Below are 18,427 nucleotides of genomic sequence, written 5' to 3'. Positions count from 1 at the left end.
GGCGGGGCCAGGGAGCTCCATGTGAGAGTGGGGGGGGGGAGACGCCGTGCGACCTTTTTTGCAGACGGGGTTCGCTACTGACTGGCGCCACCGTGTGGAGCCTAACGTAGCGCCCCCCTCTGCAGACACCCCCCCCCAAACAGCTGCTGTCCTGCACTGGGGCTCGTGGGTCCCCAAACCCAGGGGCGTGGCCCCAGAACGCAGCCCAAAACCTGCCAGAGTCCTCCGGCAGCCACTGAGAAACAGATAGCATTGAGACCCCCCCCGCAAAAATCCTGTACCCCCACCCCCCCTCGTCAGGACGGGAGGAACAGCAGCTCGGTGGGCTTTCTAAAATTGTTTTGAACAGACATTCAATCAGGAACGAAAGGCGGAGAGCTTCAAAGAGGGATTCAAAGGGCATTTTTGTTTTATTGTCTGTTTTGGGGGGTGGGGGGTGGGGAGGGGGTGGTTTGGCTCACGCTTGAGAATGGACCTTTTTTTTTTTTTTTTTAAAGGGCTGCTGGTGTAATTGGTCCCTGCTCATCAGAGCTGAGTTTGAGACGCGTGTGTCAGAATCGCACAACTGTCTGGTGAAGCAGTCAACAAACCCAGTACTCAGCCTAGGAGCCACTGCCATCAAACCCCCCAACCCCCATATCAAACCCCAGCCCCCCCCCACCCATCAAACCCCACCTCCTCCCCGTTTCCTTTATTTTAACGGTCTTAATTCTCTCTCCACTGTGTAGGTTCTTGCCAGCTGTTTAGTATTCCACAGTATTCAAGAGAAAATTGAATTCAGATAAACCAATGCAGTTAACCATGGGTTTTTACAATGATGCTAAAAACAAGTTTAAAAATGAAAAGCTAAATGAATTGTACCTCTCTCTCTCTCTATCTGCAGGTCTGGAAAAAAACTAAAATAAATAAATAAATAAAAGAGAAAACCTGAGACTGGAGTCAGGCTCTTTTTTTCCCCCATTTCCTTCTATTCCATCCCAGCAGAGGGTAAAGCTCAGTGCTGCTGTTCTGTCCGTTTCACTTAATGCAGGCTTTTTGCTGAATGTGTTCAATACAGATACAGAGATTGGATTTTTTTTTTTTTTGCTGCGTGATTGTTTTGTTTTATTCTATTTATTAGATTTCTTTTGGGAATTTGACGTAGAAGCACGCTGAATGTTTTGCGGTGTTTCTGTACGTGCTGAAACTCTGCACGCGTCCCGAGGTGGAAAGATAAATCTCATCTTGGTACGAGGCGTGAGCACGCTCCTCTTCATTTGCACAAGTGCTGTGCGGATGCTTGTGCAGACGGACAAACCCTGTGCCTTGTCACGACCGGTAATTCCCATAATTCCACACCAGCGTGCTCTCATGGAAAGTCTACTGTAGAAAGCGATTAACGTGCGGGCTAATTAACTGGATCTCTGATGTGAATGCTTGCGCTGTCCGCGCAGACGCCTGCTTTGCGAATGCGGTGGCGACGCTGTCGGGCGCTCTGGGAATAAAGAATCGCTCTGCAGCGCTAATTGGAGACGCAGGCTGTAGATTTGTCAACACAGTCTTTTCCTTCATGTATTGATTTCAGATTCACGTCCTGTTGTGCCAGAATAAACTAGTGAACTATCGATACAATCGGATGGTTTTGTTATTTTTTTATTTTGCGTATTTGATCTGGTGCAACACATTGAATGTGTAACAGAGCAGAACTGGTTTTACTGTCCGTGCATTTTTCCCCTTCACATCTTTTATTTGTCATCATCTGCTTTCAAAGTTTTGCAATTAAAATGTATTCACTGAGTTTTCTTTGGTATTCTATGACTTCAAAAGAAGAATGTTCACAATGGGCGGAAAAAACATACTATTAGTACATACTATTTTGAGAATTTAATTAAAAACAATATAATTTTATTGTCATACCCCAAATGTTCCTGAACCACACAATGCAGGCAGTGTGCTTGTGTCCTTTTGCAGGGCTCAGTGTGGGTAGGTAACGGAGATAAAGGCCTCTTCCACAGTGGGGCCTGTGTTCGTCCGCAGATGAAGACCCCTCGGCCCTCCCAGCTGCAGTCTAACGGTGCTCTGAAAGGACCAGCCGGGTGTGAAACTTGGCGCCCTGCTCCGCACGGGCACGGCCGCCAACGCCGCTGCCCCGCTCTGAAGTGGAGGTGCTGTGGTCTCACTATAACCATAGTCTGTGTAGCTAATAACATGTATTTTTAAAGCTAGAAGTGATTATTATTATTTTATTTATTTTTGATTGCCCAGGTTGGTCAATTGTACCTGATTAAATATTGTTGATGGGTTTAATATAGCACTATGACTGGTTTGTGTAGGAAGTTCGTGTACCTTGTGTTGCATGAATACACACTCCCAGTAATGGTAATAGTAATTACTGGTGAGCTTTACTGAAATAGCATGAACTAGTAGTGGAAATCCTTTGGTTTGGTCTAGAGAGCCTGCAGCGTTGTCCATTATCGTCCTGTTTTTTTATTTTTTACATTTAGATTACCTTGAAATGTTAATGACGTGGCACAAATCTTTGAGATTTATTCCTCTTTTTTTTCCCTGTTTAAATTTGCATAATATGTTAATGAGGGAGTATGAAGCTTTGAGGAAGAAAAGCTTTGGTTGAGTGGAGAAGCAGAGGGGGGGAGGGGAGCATCACCAAGCAGCACACGTGAACACACCAATGAGATTTTATTTCGTATGCTTTTACATTCCACAGTTGAACATGTCCAGGATTTATTTTTATTTACTTCTTTTTTAAAAATTTTTATTTAATTTTCGCTTACTGAACAGACACATTACTGATGTAGAAGTTTGACAGATCCTTAGTTTTTAAATATTAATTGAAATGAATGTTGCGGTATTCTGTTTCCGTCTAACCTCCTTTCAATATTTTACACCATCAAAAATATATGTATTTCCCAATGTTACACAGACGTGAAATGTCTTCAGCTGACTTCCAAGTATTTCTTCCCAATGAAGTTAGCCTCTGTTTGACTTAGGAGGGGTATTGATTATTTGATTGACAGCTTTTTCAATGATTGAGGAGTGTTAAATATTGTTGTGGTAACTGTGAGCCCCTCACTCCTGACAGAAATGTAAGAAAATGACCACTTTAATCATTTCAACCTTGGGCTTTGATTGGTAACAGCTATTCTTTCATTTCCTCTACCTTCCCCTCGTGCTGTGGGTTTGCTTCCTGTCCTTGGGACCTCTGGGAACTTAAGACACTGAAAGTGGTGTCAGACTACAAGTGCACTACCTGGTACAGCTGTAAAATATTTCCTCATAGTTATATAGTTATACCGGTTATTAACTGTATGGGGTGGGGAGAACCTTGGTCCCAGAGTGCCAGGGATGTACAGAAACCAGCTGGAACAGAGACCAGAAATGCCACTGGCACACTGGGACCAAGGCTTGCTACCCCTGGGTGGTGTTTTTCGGGGAAGATAAGCATGTATCAGTGGCTTTACGAAGCAAGAACTGCGTATGTAAAGGTAATTTCTGACCACCTCCTCCCTGCCCCCCCCCCCCAAATATGTCTTCTTGTTTTTCTCACTGACTGAGACAGGGAGCAGGCAGATGTGGATGTGCTAAGGCCGGTCTGTTTTTCTTTCTCCATGGTTTTCCTTTGCAACGTCAGCTGTTGATGAGAATTGTTTTGCAGCTTTCTCCTCCAGAATGCTCTGATGGGGGGTAAGTCTGTCTTTTATCTTGCGTTTGCTTTCGCGGTGGGGGTAGGGGTGGGAGTGGGAGGGGGGGAGTGGTGGGGGGGCGGTAGCTGCAGTTTGTCAAGTGTGTCCAGTTATGTTATTGTAATTTCACGCCCAATTGCGTCCTCCGCCCACATCCAGCGGCAGCTTCCTCCTCCTCCCCCGTTTTTTTTTTTAATACCCAGGCTGTGAAGTGAAAATTTTTTTTTTTAAAAAGGAGCCCAAACTTCTCGAAGTACTCTTCAGTTAATTTGCTCAGTTTACCTTGCCCACTGAAACTCGCCTCCCACTTTAAACGTGTTTGTTGCTCACAGTTCTTGAACTGAGGCACTGGGGAGGAAGATAAGAAGGCTTTTCCTTCAAGGTTCATCAGCGAAACCTTAGAAAAAAACCTTAAGATGGAGAAGCTCACAGCTCAAGGCGTGAAGTGTCCACGCTTTTCAAGCAATGCCCTACTAAGAATAGTTGGTCAATGTATCTCATATTGGAAGTCCAGCCTCACTGTGTGACATCAGTCCTCCAATCACCGGTCATGCAGACAGGAAGTACTCAGTGGAGTACTGTCAGTGGAGAGATATTTGCACTTTCAAAAGCAGACTGTACTATTTGGCCGGATTTCTTATAGATATTGTGCATTAAATGAGCATTTTTTTTGTGTAGTGTACTGAGTTCAATTTGAAAAGTTGCAGTATTGGATCTTGCATCGCTTAGACTAGGCTGTCATAAATTATGTTACACATCTGCATCTCGTGGGACGAAATCATTTACCAGTTTTTGAAATACAGGGAAACCAAAAATGAGGTGACAGGTTGCACAGTGTGCAGTTTCCTAGAGGAATACTAGAACGAAAACAATGCGATCGTTTTTCATCATCCAGGCTATTAAATCCATCGATAAAACAAATATCATATAGCATTTCACTCTTGGATAATAGGGTGAGCATTTGAGTGTTACCCAAGTGAAACCTTATGGATGGTAGGGATTTAATGTAATAATAATAATAATAATATGCACATATGTAAATGAGGACTCGTTACTGTCTGAAGACAATGGCAGTCTGTGGGAACATTGGGAAATATGCACTGAGCAGGTATCCCTGGTTTTCCAGCCAGCAGAACTGGGTTTGGGGGGGGGGGGAGGGGGTTGTGAATTAAGATGAGGAGGGAAGCCTTTCGAAGGGCTGGACTGGAAGATGTATACCTGCAACCTCACCTTTGGAGGTAGCTTTATAAAAGCAACTCACAAACCCGAACACTGCAGAAACAGGTAATCATTTCTGGGGAAGGAAGGGGGAGGAAGGGCGGGGAGAAGAAGAAAGTCTTTTCGTGATACCAGGAAACATCAAAACAAGCTTTTTTTGTCCTAAGGTACAGAGAGCCTGTGCTTCCTATCAGAAAGAGCGAGTGCTTCAGAGCTTTCCACTCGAGGCGGTGAGGGCGAGATGCGGAATCATTTCTCATAAATCGGCCGTCTCTCCGAAGAACGCCGCCACAGAAAGCCGTGAAGAAGATGAAATGAGAGGCCGTTCCGCACAACCAGGACACCGCATCACTCGCTCCCCTTTCACGAAATTACCCTACCTCTTCCCTTAGGTAGCTGTTTATTTTTATTTTATTACCATACGTTTTTTTCCCCCCTTATACAGATTGTAAAACACCCACTCACACACACAACTCTATGAAAATGGCAGAGTGAAAAATGGCTCACGCGCTACACACACACACACACACACACACACAAACGTGTGTGCAGTCACCTCAAGCACACACCCAGGATGGTTTGTTTTTAATTTTTAAAAAAAGAAAAGTGACAAAAGTTGACAACTGATAAAATGTAAATACACAAATAAGTCACTGCTTCCTCACAGGAGCAGAGGGAATGGGACGTCCACCGAAATATGAAAAAACACAAAATGGAAGTTTCACTTTTTGATTCTTGGTAGTAGTATTCTGTACACATCTGTACAATGGTGAAGAGACCCCAGTCGCATGCAGCGACTGGTCTCTCTATAAGATAGTAGAGACAGTTTGCAATGGGGGAATCGACAAATTCCCTGCTGACTAAATGGCTGTCTTATCTGATCCCACTCCTGGACTTTTCAGTCAGCAAGAAGTAATTTTGTTTTTTTTTTTTTTTTTCTTTCATGATCTGGATAAAGTCCATCAAGCTGACCCTGAAGCTGACCTGTCTGGGGGAACTGCAGTGTGCTACTATGGCAACGGCTTACCACTCGATAATAGCAAGTCTGCAGACGTATACTGTACCTTTTTCGAAACCAATGCCTGTGCCCCGTGTCCCTTGTCCCTTGTCTCCACCCACTTTCAGCTCTGGGCATGGGTGACCAATGTGTGCTACGCTGTGCTATGCCTTTGGCCTGCCCCATCAATCATCATTCAGGTGTCAGAGGAGGGGGGGGTGGGGGCGAGGCCTTGAAAATGCTACCTCCAGCCTCTGGAAAAGCAGATGTGGCGGGATTTCTACCGCAGGTTTCTGCACAAGACCGGTGCCCTGGTTCTTGAATTACAACCATTTATGCCATGGTCCCCCTACCCCACCACTGCCACTCAGTTCATTGTTCACGGGCAGCCTTCAGTTCTTCTGTGTCAACAGAAGACTCCGCCAGGTTCACCCGAGTTTATCTGTACAGGTTTGCTTAAGACACACAGCACCAGTTTCTTTAATCAGTTTGCACGTCACACTTGACTCAAAATTCCTTAGGTCTGTTGAAGGAACCGAATCAAAGTCTTGCCGTTTTTTCCCCCCTCCTTGTTCCTGTTTTGTTTTTTTGTTTTATGGTTTTTTTCTTTTTAACACACACAGAAATGTTCCCATTGTCTGTAGCCAGGAAATATTTATAAAGACTGAAAAGTGTCCCTTTGATGCTATGCGTTTAGCCGCTTGCTCGTGTTCCTCCTCTCCGCGCGACGTTCTCGCAAGGTTTTGCGGACACGGTCTCAACGCACAGAGGCAGTGTTTTGTGTGTATGTGTGTCGTGTCACCGGACGCCTGAAGGGGGCGCTCTTAGCAGACCGTTCCGTTCTCCGGTCGGGACTTGGGGCAGGTGGAGCGGGGCAGGGGCTGGACGGACGGGGCCAGGGTGCAGAAGAAGCCGGCGATGAGGGTGAGGCCCAGGCCCCCCCAGGCGCAGAACATGGACCAGCCGTACCCGTGGCCGATGTCGTCGGGCAGCCCGTACAGGTAACGGGGGTAGCGGGACAGCTCGAAGTTGATGCCGGCCACACAGGTGCACAGGGAGATGATACAGAAGGTACCTGGGGAAAACAAATTAATTTATAAAAAAAACGGTTTCTGGTTGCAGTGGCTAGAAATATTAGTTCACTTCTGCTGATTGGTCATCATGGGTGATGCCTATTTCTTAACCAAAAGAATTTAGAGTGGATGACATTTTTTTATTTGTATTTTTTAAAAATAAAAGGTTTCTTAAGCTTGTTATTGTTGTATTACCAAAAAAATTGCGTCGCTGTCTGTCATGGATCCTGCAAGCTATTTATGCCATTTTGGAGTAAAGGCTGAAGTGCAGTCTTGAATATGAAAATCTATGCTTACCATAATTTCTGAATTATTTCCAAAATGCTGCATAACACTGTATGGCAACTATCATCTGACCCCCCAGCACTTCCAGTACTTCTTTACTTTATTACTTGGCAGCTTAATTGGCTTTTTTAATTGCCTATTCATTATGCATACGCAGGGCATCAAATTAATTCACTGCACATCTTAATTGCGTATACCCTCTAAGCACTGCCACACTGCATATCATTTGAGGGTGACATGCTGACACTTTTTTGTGCCTGTAGTTAATTGTCGTGCTTTTTGGTAGGAAAATATTTCCGAAATATTATGCAGTTACCAAAAAATATTTGTGTTTTTCTGTGTCTCTGCAGACTACCAGCAGATAAGTCAGTTTTCACGTGCCAGGGTATTGTGTGCCATGATCAGGTTTTTATTCCTGCTGCTTCAAAAATGTAAAGATATATGTGACGATACAGGAAGGCTGATATTAGCCTATGAATTTAAACTCGTCTCGCGCCGGTCAGAACATAGGCTTTAGGCTACAATCAAACCACTTGCTAAAAACAAACAAGTTAGCCAGCTAAGTCGGTCGGCGTTGACAGCGATTTTTGGTAATTATTTTGAGTAATTTATGCTACATTTATGTAATTTTAGCTAATGGAAAACTAGCCTGTTACGTACAGCTACAACAACAATATACACTAAAACACGGAAACAAAAGCATGACTAAGTTCAATAGCTAATGTTTAGCTATCGATAGTTAGTCAACAAGGTTGCTAACAACGGTTCCCTGGTCAGAGTCCTTTACAATGTAGTTAGCTAGATAGCCTTAACCTTACGTAATTCTACTCGTCCGTTCAATCTTTTCTTTCGCCCAAGGACACAGGTGTCGCTGAACTCACCTCCCATAAGGAAGAGCAGACCGGCGACGTACTGCATAAGACCCCTGTCCCAGCAGCAGCCCAGCACTCCGATGATCCAGCCGAACAAGATGATGGCCACTGCCATGCCCATGAAGCCCGCTGTCATCCGCCTTAGGTCTGTGGAAAACAAATAATTTAAATAATTAACTTTGCGCTGAAATCCGGGGTTAGAATCCCACGTTCTGTGTACAAGGACAGTCACAATGCCACGGTAAACAGTTGGTTATTGTTGGTTGGTTATTTCTCGATATAAGTAGGTCAGGATTCCTTCCTGCAGTTGTATCACCATGACTTAATAAATGCAGTGACAGCACATTAGAGGAACAGCAAGATCATCAAGCCTATCCACAATAGCAATTATATGCAATGGGAAGCACGTCACTCAAACTCACATTCATGTTCCTCCTCACCTAATTTCAAGAGAATTAATTTTATGCCTGCACGAGGGAAAGTTAAAGCTTCCTCCCCCCCCCCCCCCCCCCCCACTTTGACAGACCACACTGAATATATTTCAACATAAAGGAATGCAGTATTTCCACAGATATGCCCAGAATTATTAAAACTGACTGTCAATGTGATATGCAGGAAGAAATGTGAGTTGTCACTGTTTCTACCGTTACAAGGCAACACTGAACGCTGGGATATAACTGTTCAATGTGTGAGGTTTTCACTTGGAATTTGCCTGATCTTGCTTGTCAGTGCTTGTTTTCTTCTTGCACCGAGTATGAGCGAAGTAGGCCTAATCCTGTACATAGCTCTACTGATTGAGGATGATTTATTTATTTCGTTGTTTTGGTCTCCCTAGAGTTCCAATCATTTCTGTACATGCTCACTATATTAAATCTACCTTTCTCTTGTCCTTTGGTTAATAGACTTCAGCAGGAGCCACGTTTTTATTTTCAGCAAACCGCAAAAATATGAGAAACACAGTGAGATCAGCCAGCGGGTAGGTCAACGGGAGCTTTGTCACGAATCTGAAAGGATTCCATGTGGATGCGATCGGTTATTAACGGCTCAGTCGGGTGTGCGCACAGCGTCAGTCCAGGGCATCCAGCTGCCCACAATGCGCGCACACCTCGGTCACGCGAGCGGGTGAAAACGTGTCCCGCGGGAAGTCATCTTCTCTCGGCGGGAGCTTAATAACGACGGCGTTCGGTGAAAGACGTAGTCGTGGTAACGCTTGCAAGAAACACCGTTAGGCGATTTGGAGAGCGCGCGGACAACGCGCGTGGCGAGTGGCGCACTGCTGTTTTCTGCGCTGCCGGAGCTGATGTGTCATCGCGGTTAGGGGTGATTGGTGTTGGAAGAGCGCGGGGGTGAGCCCAGGTGTCCTTGCTTGTAATGGCAGTAAGGGCATCCTGCTGTGCATCGATATGGAGCTGCTGGGTTTGAAAATTCACTGAAAGCAGCAGCAGCGGAATATTTTTCCAAGTGGTGCGGCGGCACTGGTCAGGAATCGACAACTCGCATCTAGAACCTGCTTTTATTCAATTGGGGGGGGGGGGGGGGGGGGGGGGGGGGGGGCACTTCAGGTGTCATGCCGTAGAGATATTTGCAGTGAGCGCCAGATATGTTGCATACCCGGTGGAGGAGCTGAGAGGGTGGCCTGTTTGTTAAGTGCTGTTTACAAAGCACTACAGTGCTCTGCTGACCTTGCAGCGTCAGGGGGAATGAAAAGTGTGACTCATTTGGTCAGACTGGGTAGGTGGGTCACAGTGATGGTGCACCCTGGAACAAATTAAACAGGACATTTTGACTGGGACAGACGTGGTGTTTCGGTTCTTTGTCGCACAGCATCGTGAATAATGCAGTGGAATTCCCACAGTGTGCAATGGAGGAACTTTGCATCGCACTAGCCTCCAATGCTTTCGCTGCTAAAATGAACTGTTTTAGCACGAAGCATTAAAAAAAAAGTCCAAATTCTCTACAGTAGAACCTTATAGTTTAAGAGAGCAGGTGATAAGAGATGATAATTTTTTATTCAGGAAATAAAACACATTTTCCGTATGAACTTAATTGGCAATTACAGCTTGAGACTGCGGTGTCATAGTGGTTTAGATGAAAAGAAATTGGTAATGAAACTGTCTGCGCAGGAATTTTTAACTAATGTGATTAAAAGTTTTATACTTTAACTGCAGTGCTTCAATATAATGAATCACCTTAATTGCATGGCAAATGTATTTAACTCAAGGTGGTTATGACAATGAAGCTGGTGGGCACTGTAATAACCAGAAATGATTTGAGTACATATATATATATATATATATATTAGTTACCTTAACATTTCTCTTCAGCATGTGAAACACATGTTCAGTTGGATTCAGATTAGGTGACTGACTTGGCCGTTCAATAATGTTTTACAGATTTTGGCTTTGAAAAAACTGCAGAATTCATTCTGCTGCCTGCAGGACCCTTTAATGAAAGCTGAGAATGTGCACTTTAACTGCATGAGAATAGTTTTATTACAAATCTAAGAGTACAGAGCCAAGTAAAGTAAAAAAAATATATATCTTTGTCCCAAACATTATGGTGCTCACTGTGTATATATGTATATATATATGTATACACTTTGATAAACTCTCAGTGGTGCATATCATGCAATTTTTTTCATGTCATGTGACAGTGATGTCAGCTGGGAATGGCTGCCTGCCAGGCTGTTTGACGGTCCGCAGTTTTGGGGATTCCTAACCTCTGACCCCCAGATATCTCACACGGGACAGAGGGCCAGGGATGACAGCCAAGATAGCTTGCATAAATGTGCTGTGTCTGACTGAACGTTTGTGCAGAAAACAACCTGAGCAACAAACTTCAGACAGTACTGTTTTATAAAGAAACATTTCACAGAGGCATGTTGTAATCTATCGTAGAACCTGTATTAACTTATTTGTTCCCCGTGGACAAACCACTGTATGGATTTGTACTGTCCCTTAAATCACAACCAAAGTGGAAACCTTGAGTTCAGGCCTGCTGCCGATGGGATGAGGTAACGGGCTGGGTGCTGAGGGAGCCGAGTGGCTGCTGATGGGCCACAAATCGCACCGTTATCGCGTATTAATAGCCGAAGCGGAGGAGAGGAGGCGCGGCGCGGTTTCGGTGTGGAAGGGGGGCCCTCCGCAGTCCTGCTCCGTGGTGCTCCTCCTCCGATGATGATGATGGCCGCCGTCAGATTTGCCCAAATCCCCGGAAAAATTGCATGTCTGCCCGAGACAGATAACTCCGACAGAACTTCAAAAAGCTTTATGAGCGCAGCCAAGTAGGAAACCGCTTCAGAGTCTTTTTTCTCGGGGGGTGGGGGCGATGGAGCGGGGGGGGGGCGGGGGGGGGGCCTGGGTCGCGCTCGGCTCAAACGTGGCTGTGCTGGGGATCGTTTTGATCCGCTCTGGCATTATTAATGTAGCGCCCTTTCTCTCAGCCACGGCTGATTTACACGCCGTGGCGGTTAATTGATGATGTAATCCGTGACCCGCGAACAGGAAACGCGCGCAGCTCCGTCTCTGTCATTAGGGCCGGGCGACGAGCGCGCGGGCGAGTCCTGAAGTTCACAGACTAATTGCTGTCGCATCGTCGGGAAGCCGTCTCCGTTTTGGGCATCCCCCCCCCCCCCCCCCCGCCTTTCTGTTGTGGAAATGAGTTCTGGAAGTGGGCCCGAGCCAGCAGTGGCATTTCAGTGATGGAGAGCTCAGGTGTTTGTTTCACGTTCTGTTTGATTCCCCCGCCAGCCTCACATAAAATCCATCAGGTCCTGTAGCGGCTCGCCACCAACGTGTCATTTGGAAATTTCCGAGCCCAGCGTTGCCTGAAATTAGATGTGGTTTTAACTTCAGTGCCCCAAACATATTTGTATAGCCTTGCATGACTGATAATGTAACCTGAGTTTTGGGGCAATTATATTTTGGCGGGGACTTTTTTTAGTTTTACATTTTATCACATTTTAGTTAAATTCACGTTAATTTCAATTTCGCTTGAACACACATATTTTACAACCCTGACTTTGGACAGCATTGCTGCACAATTAATAGGGCCTGTCTTGCTGAATGACCATTTGTATTACTGCTATTGTGAGCAGCAGCTTTAGTGTGATATCACAGTGCAGCTGAAGCAGTGGTACCCATCTAGAGAGGGGGATTGATGGCCACGTTCTGATGAGGATCTGGGTTTGCATTCTGGCTGCTCTTCTTCAGGGTCGAACACAACAATGGCCGCTTTTCAGACCGCGCTCTTTGATCAGTGTTGCCATGGCAGGGCGGCCACGTCACCCTGCTGAATGGACAATTTGGGGCTTTTCAATCGCAGTGCCTCAGCTGTCAGATGTGCCCTCCACGGGCTCGGGACGTGTATTTCATTTTGGGGGGGGGGGGTCCGTGGTGCAGGGGTGCACACCAGCGTTTTTGTGCTATGGACCGGGCTGCTCAGAAGGCTCGGCAGAGATGCTGTCGATCAAGCCCATGGGCTTGGGCCAAGTTGTGCACACTGGCTCTCAATTAAGGCTGGTCTTAATTATCTGCTCTTACAGCTTTTTGCGGAAGATAAATAAAGACTTCAGCACAAACGCAGGCTTTCATTTCTACCGCCTCTTCACAAATCTTCACAAAAAATTTAAAAAAAACAAGATTTTCATTCCGCGTTATTTTCTCTGCTTGTCGTCATTCTTTTGTCAGTCAGCTCCTGGAAACGTCTTATAGGTTATGCAACGGGGGGAGGCTGTAGAAAGATATTTGATTTATGTGTTCATGCCCGTCATTTCAGTTTATCTGCGATAGCTTTTGATGCGAGCTGGAAGCCGCTTTTATTTATTTTATTTATTTATTCCCCATCTTGTCGGGGCGTCTTTGCTCTGAGCAAAAAAAACAAAAACAAAATAAAAGCGTACAGAACGGGTCCCGCTTCACGCTCTCAGTGCTGACACGCCGCTCGCTGCAGCGAAGCCTCCGCTACGCTAATAAGAGGGTGCTAATCGCGTGAGCCGCTCCGCGATCCAGCCGCCTCTCCTTTCTGAGGACGTCTGAAAAAAGAAAAACAAAAAAAACTCTCGTGCGCGACTGCATCTGTTTGGCGCTCAGTCACCCGCGAGCCTCCCCCCCCCCCCGTTTCTGTTTCTCCGTCTCCCGTTTTGTTTTCGGGGAACGTATCGTCACGCTCTTCTCCGCTCCGCGCGGCTCGAGCGGCCCGCTCTTCCTTCCTTCCTTTCCCCCAGAATGCCGTTTTCCCCCCACATCGGCGTTCCGGCTGACCGGACCGTGTCAGTTCGCATCGCGCGGCGACGCTTCCCCGTTCCCGAGCCGAATCCCCGGGGACTGGGACGCGGCCCGACGCAGGCGACCGCGAGGGAGGACCTTCTCCTTTTCGTGATCGTTAGCGTCTGATTATCTGCTGGCTGCTCTGTGCGGCTGATCGGACGCGTGCAGAAGCCTGCAAGTGCACTGTGCTCTATGGCAGCAGCATCACTTGTCATTTGAACGCTGGACATAATGGGTCTGTGTGTTTGCGCGTGAACTATTCCCTCAGACGCGAGCGTCTTGGTCAGTCTTCTCTCGTCTTGGCGTCGGCCTTGTTCTGATGCCCGTTTGCGATGGCGTTGCTTCTGCACCGGGGCTGTTGGGAGGCTCTCCGGGCTTCACATTAACCTTTTCAGATTATTTGTTTACCAGATGGTCTTGGGGCGCTTCTGCATGTAAGAGTGACGCAGCCGCCATTGTACCTCCTGACCTTTTTACGGAGGGGAACCACTGAGCACGGTCCCTGATTGTGGGTGATGTGGACGAGCTGCGGTGCATTTAAAGGGCATGCTGAGCATTTACATTTTACCAAAATAAAACTGTTCTTTAAACATGAAGAGTCCGGCTTTGAGCCGTGCTTTCTAATTATGCTCGCCCAAGGTCTCCATAGTCTTTAGACGGTGATATTCCACCAGCCGTTCTGCCACTCTGATAACTGATGCTGCTGATTCTGATGCTGTCCACACACACACACACACACACACACACACAAAATCCTGTTACAAAGAGGGTTATGTCACAGCATTAAAAATACAGGACTAAAACTGTAATGCAGGCTAATGGTTAGGACCTTCCCCGACTATGAAAAATTGATCAAATTGGTCACGGAGTGTGAGGCATTATGAAATGAACTGCAGAGATTGTAGTTGTGCAGAGAAATTGTCAATTTTTTTCAGCCAGCTTTACTGCAGCAAAAAAAAAAAAGCAAAATGGTGGCCAATAACAGAAATGTCCCTGCTTCAAGGACAGTGACTAAGTTGGCGACAGGGGACTGAAGTGGTGGAGTGCAGGTATCCATAATCGATCCCTGTATCCAATTAGTCATTGAAATGTTCCCTCTTGTCAAAGGCCCAGGCTTGGTATGAGTTTCCAGAGATGCCAGTTCCCAGTTTGCAGAGGTTTATTGTAAATGACAACATGGCTGTAAATATGAATATGTAATGTAGATCTAACCTTGCATTTCATGCATGTGATGTTTTTATGTGTTAATCTCTCAGTTTTTTTTAATTTTTATCTCTGGTTTGTGTGCAGGATTTTGGTTATGTATGATACGGAATACCTCAGCTTTGAACACAATCTTAACTCGATTGTGCTGGATTCAAAACGAGTCAGTACACAAATATGTGACTATATTCAAAAGTCACAACTCCACCCTCTTGAGTTCTGCTGCCTTCTTCCAGCATGGTAATGACAATGCTGTGATTTTAAGTGACTGAGTGCCGCTCCTTTGGCGAGCGTTCGCTCTGTCTCCACGCAGTAGGTGCCGGGCGGGGTGCTGTTTTTTCGGCGGCCTGAGCGGGACGCGGGTTTTATAGAGCAAACGGGGACCATTACAGCTTCACTTACTGCCTTCGGTTTTTTACGCGCTCCCATCTAGCTGTCCTTGTGAGTTAAGATGGGATGTTGGGAAGCCAAGAGCAGCGCGGCGTCCAGCGAGAGCACTTGGGCTGTTTTACTTCAGAGAGAAATGTGTGCGCAGTTTTATGGACCCAGCCGTTGTTTAACAGTTAAACTACTGTAGCAGCGAGGACCGTTGGACTAGTGCAGACACCCACATTGCTTTCCAGGGAATTATATGTGCTATATGATTATAACAGATTATGTACAATATTTTTTTTTTAAACTGGGGTCCTGTGGGATAAATACTGTAAAAGCGTACACACATTTCAAAAACAGGAAAACCAACTGCCATTTGTTTACCGTTTGGTAACCATGGTATCATTCTAAAGAGCTGCAAAATGAGGCACATTTTAACCAATCAAATCAAAACAACATAACTCTGCAATGATGCTTATTCAATTTCATTTTACATCTTCAACCTCATTTTAAAAACTGTTGTTAAACTGTGTTCATTTTAGAATGGCGCTGGCCAATGAAAAGCTTTGAATGTATTAGCTGTTGTGTCGGTTGATAAATTCTATTGGAATCTGTTTTATGGAAATACTTGATTTTACTATTTGTGAGCTTGATGAGTAAGCGTAGGCCGTTTGCGTGTGTAAGCCATTTTGGGAAGGAAATTGACTTTGTGACTAAACAGCGACGCATTTTCACATGGGGATAGCCCTCTTCACAAACGCGTCGACTGGACACTTACGCTGATCGGTTCTGGCGGCCCCCAGATGCCCAAAAAACCGCACACGACAGAATCCTATTCCAAACGCTACAGTTTGTGATGTCATCTCGTCTTCGCGTGTGCGGCTGCCATCTTGAGTCACCCTGACTCACTTCCTCGCAAGCCCGTTTCTTGGCCCTGTGGCCCAGACCGCGGGCTCTGTCGACCTTCTGTCTCCCTGCTGTCAAGTACAGTAAGATGGGCTGACAGCGCTCTCCAGAGGGAGGCCCGGTTTGCTCAGCCGTGTCAACCAAGAAGCAAAGAAAACATTAAGCGGGCGTACGTTTCAGATAGCGCACAGCGCAGGTTTCCTTTGACCTGGTGCGTCTGGTCCAGTCTTACTCTGCTCCGCTCACTTAAAAGCAGCCGAGGTTCTCGTTACTCTTCCTATCCATGGTACCTGCAACCTCACGTCGACCACGTAAACGACAAAGCCTCTGTCTGGTGCTTTTGTTTTCCATTCTGTACATTCCATAAGTAAAGAAAAGTTCTGTTTAAAAACCGCAGCGCGTGTCTTGACCAGAGAAACTGTAAAAATTGATATTCCGTAACCTTTAAATTTTTTTTTCTCCAGAGCGCTAAGATCCTCGCGCCATTTATGTTCAGGCATTTATGTTCAGGCATGCTCAATTCAAGAGTTTTTATGGCAGAAATATACAAATAGGATTTGTGCTCAGTTTTGCGAGCGAGGCCATTTTTAACAGAATGGGTCACCGGACGGCACTGAAACTCTGCAAAGCAGAGGCACTTAGAGGCGGCATTAGCTGCTTTTTTCTCAATCTCTGCCGTGTCTAAAAAACATTTACGCTGGGTTTTTTTTTCTTTCTTCCATATTCCTTCCTTTGCTGCGCTCCTCTTATGAGACCCTTTTAAATGAGATGCCGGGGTTGACTGGTTTTATGGAGGCGGCAGTAACACGGGGGGCTGATTGCAGAAAGAGCTGACGGCCCATCCGTCAGGCCCGCAGTCACACCCTGTCTTACATCATTAAAGCGCCCGTTTGTGTGGCGCTTTGCCTAACGACTGTGGTTCTGATGAGGACGCGCCCCGTGGCAGCCGCTACGCTACGCTGCTATGCTACGCTGCGCTACGCTGCTACGCTGCGCTATGCTGCTATGCTATGCTACGCTGCTATGCTATGCTACGCTACGCTGCGGTGTCTGTGTGACAGGGGCGCTGCACACTCAGCTTGGTTCTGGCTCGGAGATGAAGGAACACACTGCCCTGCGCTTGCTTACTGATGCTGGGGTACTGCCGGTGCAGTCACTGGGAGCGCAGCTGTCCTACAGGAGTCATGGAAGTCATCTACCCTAATGAAGCAATAAGCAATCAAGGCTGACATTGACATTTTTGAAAGAAAGAAGTTGTAACCTGTACTGCAGTGTGACAGTACATGTAAAGCCTCTGCGTCAGTCTGTAAGGGGTCTTTGGACCAATTTCCTGCACCCCTGTCAGGCCTGTGGATGTTTCTCAGCTGGGGGTTACAGTGTAAGCGCACCTTTCAGATGCAGGGTCAGATCAAAGGCTGGAGCACCTGCAGGAGCTTCGCTCAGTGTTGCTGTTTCCCCCCTGTGCTTTGGAGGTTAAAATAAGCCTCACCCTTTGGAATATTTTTTTCAGAGTTCAAAGTCTGTGTTCTAGAACTCTGTAGTGATTGTTACATCAGCATCAGAATGTTCAGCTAAGAACATGCTAATCACATATTTGTGATCATCTTAACGGGTTAATTTGTCATTTATTTCTTCTTTTTTTTGCAGTGCTAACGTAATGTGCGCAGTCGGTCCCGCGCGTGCGTGTGTGTGTGTGTGCGTGCGTGCGTGCGTGCGTGCGTGCGTGCGTGCGTGCGTGCGTGCGTGCGTGTGTGTGTGTGTGTTCTCTGGGAGGACTGTAAGCCCCGTTGTGTCAGCTGACAGGGACAGATTACGCGCGGCGTGTGTGCGAGGCTTTGCCGACGGGGCCGATGCCTCAGCTCAGCTGCGGCGCCTGTGGATTTGCATACAGAGCAGCGGCTCGCAGCCTTCTGCAGCAGAGCACCATTCTCTCCGGTGATAACACAGAGCCCACCAACGATGATAACACAGAGCCCACCAAAAAGAATAACACAGAGCCCACCAAAGAGGATAACACAGAGCCCACCAAAAAGAATAACACAGAGCCCACCAAAGAGAATAACACAGAGCCCACCAAAGAGAATAACACAGAGCCCACCAAAGAGAATAACACAGAGCCCACCAAAGAGAATAACACAGAGCCCACCAAAGAGAATAACACAGAGCCCACCAAAGAGAATAACACAGAGCCCACCAAAGAGAATAACACAGAGCCCACCAAAGAGAATAACACAGAGCCCACCAAAGAGAATAACACAGAGCCCACCAAAGATAATAACACAGAGCCCACCAAAGAGAATAACACAGACCCACCAAAGAGAATAACACAGAGCCCACCAAAGATGATAACACAGAGCCCACCAAAGAGAATAACACAGAGCCCACCAAAGAGAATAACACAGAGCCCACCAAAGATGATAACACAGAGCCCACCAAAGAGAATAACACAGAGCCCACCAAAGAGAATAACACAGAGCCCACCAAAGATGATAACACAGAGCCCACCAAAGAGAATAACACAGAGCCCACCAAAGAGAATAACACAGAGCCCACC

The 18,427-nt window shown here is 46.4% G+C and overlaps 1 protein-coding gene across 1 annotated transcript in view; it reads right to left on the bottom strand.

The window, feature by feature from the left end:
• Window positions 1-2,659: 2,659 nt before the first annotated feature.
• Window positions 2,660-18,427, bottom strand: part of LOC118219185 (transmembrane protein 178B) — a 52,927-nt gene continuing 37,159 nt past the window's right edge. The window contains exons 4-5 of the mRNA XM_035402180.1: window positions 8,135-8,272; window positions 2,660-6,970 (exon numbers count right to left, since the gene is read on the bottom strand). Of these exons, the coding sequence (XP_035258071.1) occupies window positions 6,720-6,970; window positions 8,135-8,272 (389 nt within the window). The 3' untranslated portion in view covers window positions 2,660-6,719. The remainder of the gene's footprint in view (window positions 6,971-8,134; window positions 8,273-18,427) is intronic.

The sequence above is a fragment of the Anguilla anguilla genome, chromosome 19, assembly GCF_013347855.1.
Source record: "Anguilla anguilla isolate fAngAng1 chromosome 19, fAngAng1.pri, whole genome shotgun sequence".
In the NCBI taxonomy this organism is placed as follows: Eukaryota; Metazoa; Chordata; class Actinopteri; order Anguilliformes; family Anguillidae; genus Anguilla; species Anguilla anguilla.
This window is presented reverse-complemented; position numbering and strand designations above follow the sequence as displayed.